The sequence below is a fragment of the Emydura macquarii genome, unplaced genomic scaffold (genome assembly GCF_026122565.2).
Source record: "Emydura macquarii macquarii isolate MOO-44397 ecotype Brisbane River unplaced genomic scaffold, CSIRO-AGI_Emac_v2 contig_691, whole genome shotgun sequence".
In the NCBI taxonomy this organism is placed as follows: domain Eukaryota; kingdom Metazoa; phylum Chordata; order Testudines; family Chelidae; genus Emydura; species Emydura macquarii.
In genome coordinates, this window is record NW_027130828.1 from 17564889 (window position 1) to 17576624 (window position 11736).

At 48.1% G+C, this 11736-nt stretch overlaps 1 protein-coding gene across 1 annotated transcript in view; it reads right to left on the minus strand.

Moving 5' to 3' along the window:
* The window catches only part of ARRDC1 (arrestin domain containing 1), a 56258-nt gene extending 54553 nt beyond the window's left edge, over window positions 1–1705 (minus strand). Inside the window, exon 1 of the mRNA XM_067542178.1 lies at window positions 1090–1705. Within this exon, the coding sequence (XP_067398279.1) occupies window positions 1090–1207 (118 nt within the window). The 5' untranslated portion in view covers window positions 1208–1705. The remainder of the gene's footprint in view (window positions 1–1089) is intronic.
* Between the last annotated feature and the right edge of the window lie 10031 nt (window positions 1706–11736).

The window sequence follows — 11736 nt, forward strand, 5'->3', positions numbered from 1 at the left end:
TTCCCCAATCTTTATGCGGGAGTTCAGAACCAGACCCTAAAGGCTCATGCTAAGACAAGACCTATCTCCAGTAAGATCACAACTGAGCTTTATGTCCATGCTCCCTATCGGTTTTAGGGTTTTACATTGCTACCCATCACCACAGCATCCGAGTGCCTGCCACATAAAATCAAGGCTGTGGTCAGAGACATGCCAGCAGCAATTGAATTTGAGCACGGCCATTGTTAAGAAGTGTTTAAGCAACAGCTCCCCAAAGCAGTGCCGAGGGCAGACCATGCACGTACTCAACTTGACAAGATGGATCTCACACCAAAAGGAGGTAGATGAGAAATCCATAGTTACACTGGACAGGGAGACTGTTACTAGACGGTTGCTAGCACCCACTGTGCATAAACACAGTTCGTCACCAACACTATTCTGCTCCCAGCATGCACAGACCCTTGTGCAGATAAAGTTTTGCTCATGCTGCCCATGACAGGAGAAAGAAAAACCTCCCCCATCCCTGAGAGCAGCAGGGAGCAGGGAGAATGGAGAAGAGGATGGTCAAATGCCAGTCACATTCCTGCTGAAGCTCACAGGAGGGCGAATGAAATACCACACACACCCACACCATCAAAGCCCTAGCAGCAAGGGGACGGGCTGGATGGTCCAGAAACCTGCCCCCAGCCGGAAAACAGGTTTCTATGGAAATCAATCTCTGGAAAGCCACAAGTAATGCAACTTCTGCTAAAAAGGGGGGGGGGGGGAAGAGACAGGGCCCAACATGGCTCCACTTCACCTCCGCGTGCGGGGGGGGGGCGGGACGTGGTGGTCCAGGAGGACAAGGAAGAGCCAGCGACCGGTGAGGCTCCAGTACTACAGGTAAACCGAGGCAGGCACGGCGGCCGGGAAGCTCGCAGCCGAGGAAGGGGGCGGGAGGGAGAGGGGCGGAGGGTGCTGGGGTGAGGGCAGCCCTACAGCCTGGGAGGCAGTGGGCGGGGGCCGGCACGGCGGCCGGGAAGCTCGCAGCCCCCCCGGGGGAGGGGCGGCGGGATGGTCCTGCAGTCGGACCGTGCGGGGGATGGGATGGGGGCGAGGAGCGGGGCTCACCGCGGTACGGCAGGCTGCCGGCCAGGCGCAGGCTGACGGTGCCGGCCAGCGGCTCGCCGGGGCCGTAGATGACGCGGCTCTCGCCCAGGCGGATCTCGAAGAGCTGCACCTTCCCCATGGCCCGGCCGGGCCCCGCCGACCTGCCCCGCTGCGCTGCGCTGCGCCGCCCCGCCGGGCTCGGCTGCTCCCCGCTCCCGCTGCTGCCGCTCTGCTCCGCTCCGCTCCGCGCCGGGCTGGGCTGCGGCTGCTTGGCTGGCTCCGGGGGAGGCTCTACCTGCTAGTGACGCGCCAGCCCGGGATGTCCCTGCCCCTTAAAGGGCCCGCACGGGGCGGTGCGCGGGGGGAGGGGCCTGGGATCTGTGGCCCCAAATGGGGGGGGCCAGGGTCTCCCCTTTTCCCCCACCCCCCCGCGCCCCGTGCGCTGATGCCTTGAGACCCGGATCCCGCCAGGAACAAAGCCTGTTTCCCCAGCGCCGCTCCTCTGTTTTGGGGTCCAGCCGACAGCCCCCCCTCTGTCCCAGGGGCTCCCCCGGCCCCCCTCATGGGGATAACACCTGTCACCCTCAGTGGCTAGCAATGCTAACAACGAAAGGGGCAAAGACCCTGTGTCGCCCTGTACCTGTCCTGGATTCGAACCACAGGAAACCGGGAGGTGCCCCTGGAAAATAAGATTCCTCTCCCCTTTATTTCCTGGCAGTGTGGCCGGTCCCCCTGCTCCTGAGTGGGGGCATGAAGAAGCCAGCCTTCCTCAGCTAACTAGGGGTGGGCTGCACCTTGCACTTCGGGTGCCTGGTTGTGAGAATGCTCCCTCCTCAGAGCCAGCATGCATCTATCCACCTGGCCTTCCTGGGTCTCCCTCCCTGTTGGAGTTGCTGAGCCCGTCAAAATACCATTTTGCAGGTTCTTTATTTAGCAATTAACGAGGGTGGCTTTAGTGCTGGCGAAAGGCTCCTCCTGGAAACTCAGGCCTGGATGACGGCAGGCAGATTGTGGACATGGGCAAAATAGATACGCCCTGTTTATCTAGGGAACGGCTATAGCACAGACAGCAGCAGTGCCAGCTTCCCCCACACTGCTAGACATTTTGGGGAGTCCAGTTGATATTGCCCATTTTGTTCTTGGTCTCTCTCTGAGACTGCCAATAAAGAGAGGGACCAGCACTGGCAGGTGTAATGGTGGTTCCTGTAATGAGACTGCTATCCTGTAGAAATTGACTTGAACCCCAGTTAGTTTCACCTGGAAACTACTAGCTATTAGCTGGGAACGGTGGTTGGTTACTCCCTGCCTGGCTGGATTCACACAGGTGATTAAGGCCTTGTCTCTGCTGGCACATTTCTTAATGTTTCCTTCCATTGCACTAGCACTGGTACAGTCCCAGTAATAATAGCAAAAGTGGGAGTGCTATATCCCATTAATGATCCTATCCCTAGCGGCTTTCATCCAAGGCACTTTACTAATGCTAATATTTAAGCTTCACCACAACTCTTTGAAGTCAGTAGGCCTAGAATCATAGGCTTAGTTTAAGGGACTGCAAGAGTTATCTAGTCTAACCCTCTGCCAAGATGCAGGATTTGTTGTGACTAAACCATCCAAGACAGGTGGCTGTCCAGCCTCCTTTTGAAAACCTCCCGAAGCAGTCTGTTCCATTGTCCCACTGTTCTTAGTTAGGAACTTTTTCCTGAGATTTAATCTAAATCTGCTCTGCTGTAGTTTGAACCCATTGCCTCTTGTCCTGCCCTCTGTGGCAAGAGAGAACAACTTTTCTCCATCTTTTTTATGGCAGCTTTTCAAATATCTGAAGGCTGCTATCACATCCCCCCTTAATCTCCTCTTTTCCAAACTAAACATACCCAGTTCCTTCAGCCTTTGCTCATACGTAGTGCAATACCAATTTCAGGACTGTGAAAAACATGTCACGGACCGTGAAATTGGCTCTTCTCCATGAAATCTGATTTTCCCCGTGCTGCTGGGACTGCCCCAGTCGGGCCCCTACCTGCTAGTCCCGGCCAGGCTGGGGTGCTCACCTCTCTGCTGCCTTCAGAGCCCAGTTCTCAAGGCAGCACAGAAGTCTACGACAGATGTGCGATCCCCACCCCAAACTCATTTTGTGTTGGGATCCCCATGGTTACAACACCATGAAATTTCAGATGAAAACATCTGAAATTGACCAATTTTCAAATCCTGTCGCCATGAAATTGACTAGAATGAACCATGAATTTGGTAGGGCCCTACTCATATGGCTTGCATTCCATCCCTTTGAGCTTTGTCGCTCACCTCTGGATCCTTTCCAGTTTCTCTATGTCCTTTCTATACATTGGTGACCAAACTTAGACACAGTACTCCATCTGAGACCTAATCAGTACGGAGCAGAGCAGTAGCATCACTTCCTGTGACTTGCATGCTCTGTCTCTGTTAATAAACCTAAAATTGCATTTGCTTTCTTTTTTTTTGCAATAGCCTCACATTGCTGACATGTTAAGGCTGGGATCCACCACAACTCCCAGATCCTTCTCAGCAGTGCTGCTGCCCAGCCAATTTCCCCCTATTCTGCATTTGGGTTTTCTTCCCTAAATATAGTACCTTGGATTTGTCTTTGTGGAAATTCATTTGGTTGTCTATAGCCCAGTTCTCCAATTTACCACCCTCTGACTTTTAGCTCCATATTCTCCAAAGTATTGGCAAGCGTGTCAGCTACAAACTTGATCAGTATGCTCTCTATACCTACATCTAGGTCATTAATAAAGATGTTAACACTAGACCCAGAACAGATCCCTATGGAGCCCCACTTGAGACCTCCCTCCAACCTGACATCATGATTATCCCCGCTTTACACAAGGGAAATGGAGGCACAGACAAGTGAAATGACATGCCCAAGACCAAAGTGTGAATAAATAGCAGAGCCGGGAATAAAACCTAGGCACCTATCCCCTGGTCTATTCACTAGTATGCTCCCTATGCAGTAATACTACTGCCAGATGTATATATTTTTTCTCTTTCTGGGTAAGGAGTATTTTTCTTATATGAATGTTTGTGAAATCTCAATACTGATTCTTTTGCCAGGAGCTACAAGAATTCATGGTTGCAATTTGCTTAGCAATTTACATGACATAACTATATGCACACAATGTATAATCGCTTGAATGCCAACTCACTCACCGTTCCCTACTCCTCACCTGTTGGTTGATTCTGCTCTGCCTATGTACTCATAGACTATTTACATACCTGTCTGTGTGCTCATCTGCACATGTATGCACTGAAAGTCAATTCTTATCTAACTGCAGATAAGAAGCATGAGGAATGAAATTCATAACTAGAGTTGATGAAAACAGTATTATATTAACTTTTTAAATAAAATATTTTTGTTTAATTTGAAATTTTTACAGAATTTTTTTGACAAAAATGTCTAAACATTTTATTTAAAAAAAAATTGTTCTGAAATATTTTGAGGGGGGCATTCTGCTTTCTCTTAGATTTTTAAAAATATCTCCTTTCTCCTCTTTTTTTTCCCCCTTGCTGGAAAAAAATAAAATTTAAAAAGTATGAGGAAACGGGATTCTCCCCACAATTTTCAAACAAAATTTTCATTTGGAAATCTCATCAAAAAACTAAAAGTGTTAAAGAATATGAAATTTGTCTTGGAAAAATGTAACTGTTGTCAAAATCCCAGGTTAAAAATCAATTAACCACATCACTTCACAACCTTTGGGACCAAAGACACCAGCCTGTACCTGGGGAGCTGAAAGAGTAGCTGGACTTATGAAATGAGGATGCCAATGTATACATGAGAAGATCAGCAGTACATGGAAAATATTATTAACATATTCTATATCTATCTGTAAGGGGGAAGGTGTAATGGTTAAAGCATGGGAGTTTTCTTCTGAATCAGATTTAAGTCCCACTTCTTAGCCATCTCTTCCTGTGTGACTTGGGCCAGTTGTGTCACCTCTCTGTGTCTCAGTTCTTCCACCTACAAACTGAGGATGATAACACCTTACCAAGGGAGATTGTGCTGAATTTGTGAGGCAACCAGTGACTGTGGTGAGAAGTGCTATAGAAATGTCCCTAAATAACTACATAAGGAATGCTATGCACATACACATAGGCCAGTTATGTGAACACATCAGGGTGAGGCAATACCTGTTTATCTTTAGTGAAATTGCAAATCACAGGATCATTTCCAGATGATTTGTGGTTCCAGGGGTGTGCTGAGGGAGCCAGGCAAGCTGTGTGGAATTTATGTACTGATGAGCACTGTGATCAATTTTTGGCTTGTTATCTTTTCTAAGCAATGTATTAATACTAGAGAGAAAGCCCTGCAGGGTAAGGGAGTCTCGCATAATGTCAGAAGCCAGGCACCTGAGCTACAGCCATGATGGGAGAAGAAAAATATTAGTATAGACATAGCCATGGCAGCCAAAGCTTACAGCTGGGCTGAATCAGGCCCCTGGATTTATATCAAAAAGAAGATTAAGAGGTGACTTGATTACAGCGTCTAAGCACCTTCACGGGTACTAAAAGGACTCTTTAATCTAGCGAAGAAAGGCATAACAAGAACCAATACCAGCAGGCTGAAGCTTCATCTGAAAACACCTCCTTCCTTCTCCCCTACACCTTGCGCAGCCAGCTAATGACCTGTCTCTGTCTGGATCTTTTCTACTTCTGTTATAGCCTTTTGTAGATGGGATGGCAAATACCAGAGTATTCCAGGTAAAGTCACACCACTCATTTATTTATATAATGGGATTATAACATTTCCCTCATTATCCTCCGTCCTCAGCACATTGCAACACCTTAGCTGAGTTTTGGACCCCCACACCATATTGTTATTATTTATTTGTAGTAGGAGAGCACCCATCATGGACTAGGACCCATTGTGCTAAGCACAGTCCAAAAATAAAACAAAATCAAAAGTCTTTATTGAACTGTCCTCCGTGACTCCCAAGTCTTTTCCTTAGATGTTGCCACTAATCCTTGACCTATCAATTGTTTTATTTTTTATTATTTGTATTGCAATAGCATCTAGGAACCCCAGTCACAGCAGAACCCCATTCGTCGATTCACAGAGTTTAAAGCCAGAAAGGACCATTAGATCATCTAGTCATAGAATCATAGAATCATAGAATATTAGAGTTGGAAGGGACCTCAGGAGGTCATCTAGTCCAACCCCCTGCTCAAAGCAGGACTAACCTCAGCTATATCATCTGACCTATGTCTGACCTATGTATCACAGGCCTCTAAATTTCACCCAGTTACCCCTGTATTGATCCCAATAACCTGTGTTTGACTAAAGCATAACTTCCAGAAAGGCATCCAGTCTTGATCCGAAGACGTCATGAGATGGTGAATCCACCACTTCCTTGGGAGTTTGTTCGAGTGGTTAATCACTCCCATTGATAAAAATTTGTGCCTTGATTTTAATTTTAATTTCTCTGGCTTCAGCTTCCAGCCATTGATTTTGTTCTGCCTTTCTGTGCTGGATTAAAGAGCCCTTTGGTACCCAATAATTTTTCCTTATGAAGGTACTTCTGCAGTATTATCAATTCATCTTTCGATCTTTTTTTTGGGGGGGGGGATAAATTAAAGATATTAAGTTATTTAAATCTCTCTTCACCCTTTCCAATTTTTCTACATCCCTTTTAAAATGTGGACGTCAAACTATACACAGTATTTATCTTAGCAAATTTATATACCGAAGTAAAATCAGTTCCTTACTTCCCTGTTTATACACCCAAGGATCACCCCTTTCTGCTACACATTGTACTCTGCACTCCAGCTGAGTTGCTTGTCTACTAGGACCTTAAATCCTTTCCAGAGCTGTTGCTTTCCAGGATGTATGCTGGATATATGCTATATCCCTATGCTGTAGGATGGCCTGAATTCCTTTTTCCTAAATGTGTAACATTGCATTTGGCTGTATTAAAACATTTTGTTTGAATGGGCTCAGTTTAACAAGTGATCCAGTTCCCTGTGACTGCCTGTCTTCATCTTTATTTACCACTGCATTACGCTACTGTGCAAGGTGTGGTACAAACACAGAACAAAACCCCTGTCCTTGCCCCAAAGAATTCACAACCTGAGGGTTTGTCTACACTTAAAATGCTGCAGGAACGCTACTGCACCACTGGAGCTGCGCTGCTGTAGCGCTTCAGTGAAGACAGAACCTGTGCCAATGGGAGGGGTTTTCTCATCGACGTAGGTAATCCCTCTCCCCGAGCAGCAGTAGTTAGGTTGATGGGAGAATGCTGAACAATGTAGTTATACCAACCTAATTTCCTAATGTAAACCGGGCTTATGTATGAGACAAGAGTCAACAGATGGATACAGACAGTCGGAAGGGGGAAAACAAGGAAACCATGATACAAAGTTGGTCAGCGTGATCGGCAATGGTTCTGACACACCAACTGTCTCACAGTTGTCAGATTTTTTGTAGGCATCATGGCAAAGAGGGGTTTCAAGAAGGGAATCAGTGCCTATAAGAAGCAGAAATTATTCCTTCCATTGGGCAAATCCCTTAGAAAAAATTCCAGCCGTTCCATGAACATAATAAATGCCTTATAGGTGCTCAGTGTTAGTTTTTAATAACATTGCAGAATAAAGTCATCTCGGATCAAAGCCAGTAAAATGGAATCTGTCAAAGTGAACACGGTATGTTACAAGATAAAGGTGAAACTTGCTTCCTCCATGGACAGAGCTGTGGTCCTTTGAAAAGACTGACCTGAGATGGAAAGAATTTCTCTCCTAATGATTTTGTTGGGAGAGACAGTCCGCTTTGAGTGCAACTTCCTGCTAAGTTTCAACATGTAGTTAAGAGGGTGTGTATGCGCTCCCATGTTTACCCATGTGCATGTGTTCATGTGTGTGCATGCTCATCTGTTTATGCATGTGTGTGTCCAGATGTCTACGTCCGTGCATGAGTTCATGTGTCCGTGCATGCACACTCTCGTGTGTGTGTGTAGATGTATGTGATGACAGTAATGTAGTTCCATTTTAAACTAACATGTTTTTGATAACTAATAGGCAGGTGGTGATTCGTGGGAGTCCCAGAACTGTTTCCTCTCATGCAGACCAGCCCACCCCCTCCTGGTGAGAGGGCTAACAGAGAGATATATCGCTCCCGGCTAGCCACCTCCTCCCAAACTAGCAAAGAGAATCAGGAGCAGTGCAAGCAAGTCAAGGACACAGCTGGACCAATCCCATTACTCCATCTGCACTCACTTACCTCACATGGGTGCCGTGAGCCTGAGCGGGTTAACGCCTCTACAGCATCCTGAGAGCCTCTGTGGAAAGCAAGGTATGGTTATTATAAGGCTAATCCGCTGAGCTGGATTTCTGCTCTCTTCTCTGCTGGGACGTTTCTATTTGTGACTTTGGCATTCTAATGCCGAGACAGGGACAACGGCTAGATGGGAAATCTCTCTTCCCTCCCTCTGCAGTTCACATGCTGCGCCCCAGGCGGTGTGGAAGTTACCGTGGATCTGTCGTCATCTACAAACCCTACAAGGAGCAGGCCTCGCTCAATCTACGCTCTCAGTGAAGTCAATGGGGCTTGGCCTGAGTAAGGACTGAAGGGGCTAGCATTCTGATACCATTGTCTCCACTGGATCGTTCCTGAGGCCTTGTCTTCACTGCAAACAAAGGTGTGTTCTGAACTGAAGTGAGCGAACGCCAATTCGAATTCTAGTGAAGACGAGGCAGCTGCAGCGCCAACTTAGTAGGTCCCAGTCAAAGACTATACGTCAGCCTGGGGTCCAGCTTGATCCTCCAACTTGGCTGAAAACCGCAACTGCCTTGTCTTGACTAGGATCTCAGCTTGGGTTAGCCAAACTGAGTCGAGAACACACCCCTCTTTCCCTGCAGGGCACATCTACACAGCCCCTGTTGGTGTAATCTTTAGCTTAGACAGACACACGTGCATGCGCCAGCGATGTGAGCGGTGGGACAGGCTGGCTGCCCAGAGTATGAGCTCGTGTGAAATCCTAAGTACAAACCCGGGACAGCTAGCCCCTCCCACCATCTGGCGACACTGACATCTCCAGCCTGCTAGCTTGCTCAAAACCAGCGTGGAAAACACCCCTCCAACTCCAGTGCAGATTCGCCCACCGCGAAGACAAGGTCCCAGCCTGGGAATCATCTTATCAACCTCAAAGAGACCGTTTGTGCAGCACGGCGCTGCTCAGTGTGACCAAGAGTATTGGAATCTGGTAGGGTGGTCAGGATTTGAACCAATCTGCCCAGCTGTGCATCCTTTATTCACAGTGGAGTGAAATTCACACCTGTGCCAAGGGCCAGTACAAGGGACGATGCGCTACTTACATCCGATTTTAAGGGCTTAAGTGAGGTGTTGGCCCTCCGCACAGGGTGAACTTCACGCAGAGATGATCCCCTACTCACACAAGTAATTCAGCTGGGATTGCTCATGTGAGTAAATGCTCCGCAGGGTGAGACTTGCACAATTGGCCCAACGTTATCACAAACAAGCTAATTTCCAAGTAAATTTCATCTACTCCTCCACACCCACCCAGCTTTAAATACTGACACACTTACAACAAATAGCGCACAAGGTTGCCTGTTTTTCCCACTGGAGAGAAACTCTTTCCTTCTCAGTTCATCCTTTCCCCATAAAAGAAGGATGATCTAGAGTGATTCAGGAGCTTGCCTACAACTTGGGAAGCCAGGATTCAATTCCCTGCTCTGCTACAGACTTCCTGTGTGGTCCTGGGCATGTCACTTGGACTGAGCGCAGGAAGGCTCTCACCTGTATAATAGGGAAGACAGCACATCCCTATCACTCAGCAGTGCTGTGAGGCTAAAGACAGTGATGAATGTGAGATGCTCAGATACCATGGTGAGGACGGTTCTATGGAGGCCTCAATCAAGTAATCTCACAATCATTCACTGCCAGAGCTGTGGTGAAATTGCCACAGACGCCTGCTGTTTGTAGTTACGTTCTGTCCCCTGCAATGCTGGCTCCCACCTTCTTGTATTTTCTGTTTGACTCCCTTCCTAAATCCCCCCCCCCCTTTCTTTTAGTGTGGGGGCAGGGGCTTCCACTTCTTTTCTTAGCACGATTAATCACCCCATTCCCTGCCATCACTTTCACCAAGTCAGGAGAAGCACCTTGGTACTCAGAAATGTATCAGTTCCACCAAGAGTCCAAACTGGACTGGATCTCCAGGCCTGAGAAGCACGTTCAAGTTGCTGTTCTCGCAGTTCCCATTATAAACTCACAACAAGCCGGACTCACCAATACCTTAGGCATGACATGAAAAGCAAAGCCCCGACTGCTCATGGTCATTAAAGAGTCCCCGGCACTTGCTGTAAGAATCTTAGACCTTGTCTACACTGCCACGTATGCCGGCAAAAATTACATCGCTCTGAGATGTGGAAACCCCCGTATGACATACGTTTCACCGGCATAAGTGGAGGTGCGCAGAGCGCTACATCGGCAGGAGAGCGTCTCTTGTCCCGCCGACATAGCTACCACTGCTCGTGGAGGTGGTTTTATTATGTCAACGGGAGAACTCTCTCTCATCGGCAGAGAGGAGCTACACGAGCGATCTGCAGCTGCAGCGGTACAGCTGTGCCGCTGTAAGCTCGCTAGTGTAGACATGGCCTTACTCCCAGGTCATGCTGGCCCTGATTGGGCCTAGTCTTCCTTGGTGGCACAAAGCAGCCGGAAACCCAGTTTAACTGGCTGCCTTATCACCTTCTGAATGAAGAATGCTTAGGTGGGTGGCGTAGGGCCTGACTATCTCCTGAGCCCCCAAGCACAAGGGCATGGCCAGGGGAAAGGGGACATAGCTGCCCCCTGATTGCCAGAGCATCTCCTCAGGGCCACAGGCAGCCTGGAGGTCAATCTAAATCTGGATCCAAGATCATGCTCAGGCAAGGGTTAATTCCTCAAACAAAGCTGCTTTCAGAAGCTGCAAGGAACAGTGTTCTGCCTTCAGAGCATGATCAGCCAATGATCATTTCCCCAGATGATGTAATGCTTCCAGCTGAGGTCTTGGTGGTGGGGTCTGCTGGAAGTTCAGAGACCTTCTGTTCCCATTGAGCATTTCAGATCAGAACCCCAGAGGAGCCAGAGAGAGAAAACCCCGACTGGACACCAACTAGCCCAGCCACCTGTCCACAGCAGGATGTTCTCCACAGGACATTTGGCTTCATTCAGTTATCATTTGATCTGATTTTACATGAGGTAACATGGGAGATGAAAAGGTCATTGGAGTCTAGTTCAATTTGACTCGTCATGAGACTGATGAGCAACGCCTGATGAACCCGTACAGCAGGAGGTGCAATTAAAAAGCACTCCTTTGCCATGACACAGGTGATAAATGCTCTAACATTTCTCATTACATGGACTAGCCTGCCCGGCTACTGCTCAGGGAGGTCTCTGGTCTAAAATGAGTAGCCAAGTAGGCCCGGTCTACATTATAAAGTGCACCTGTGATTTTCTAACCAGCTTGGCACATCATCATCTGACCCGGCTACAAGTTGTGTCTACAGCAGCTTTCTTCATAGCTTGACATGGTGCCAGCAGTGAACAGGAAGCCTAACCGTATTTCCAGCAGTGATTTGTGGGGAAATCAGGTCCCATCGTGCCGTAGCAGGGGACAAGTTGGCCAAGGGATGTGCAGAGAGAGCAGC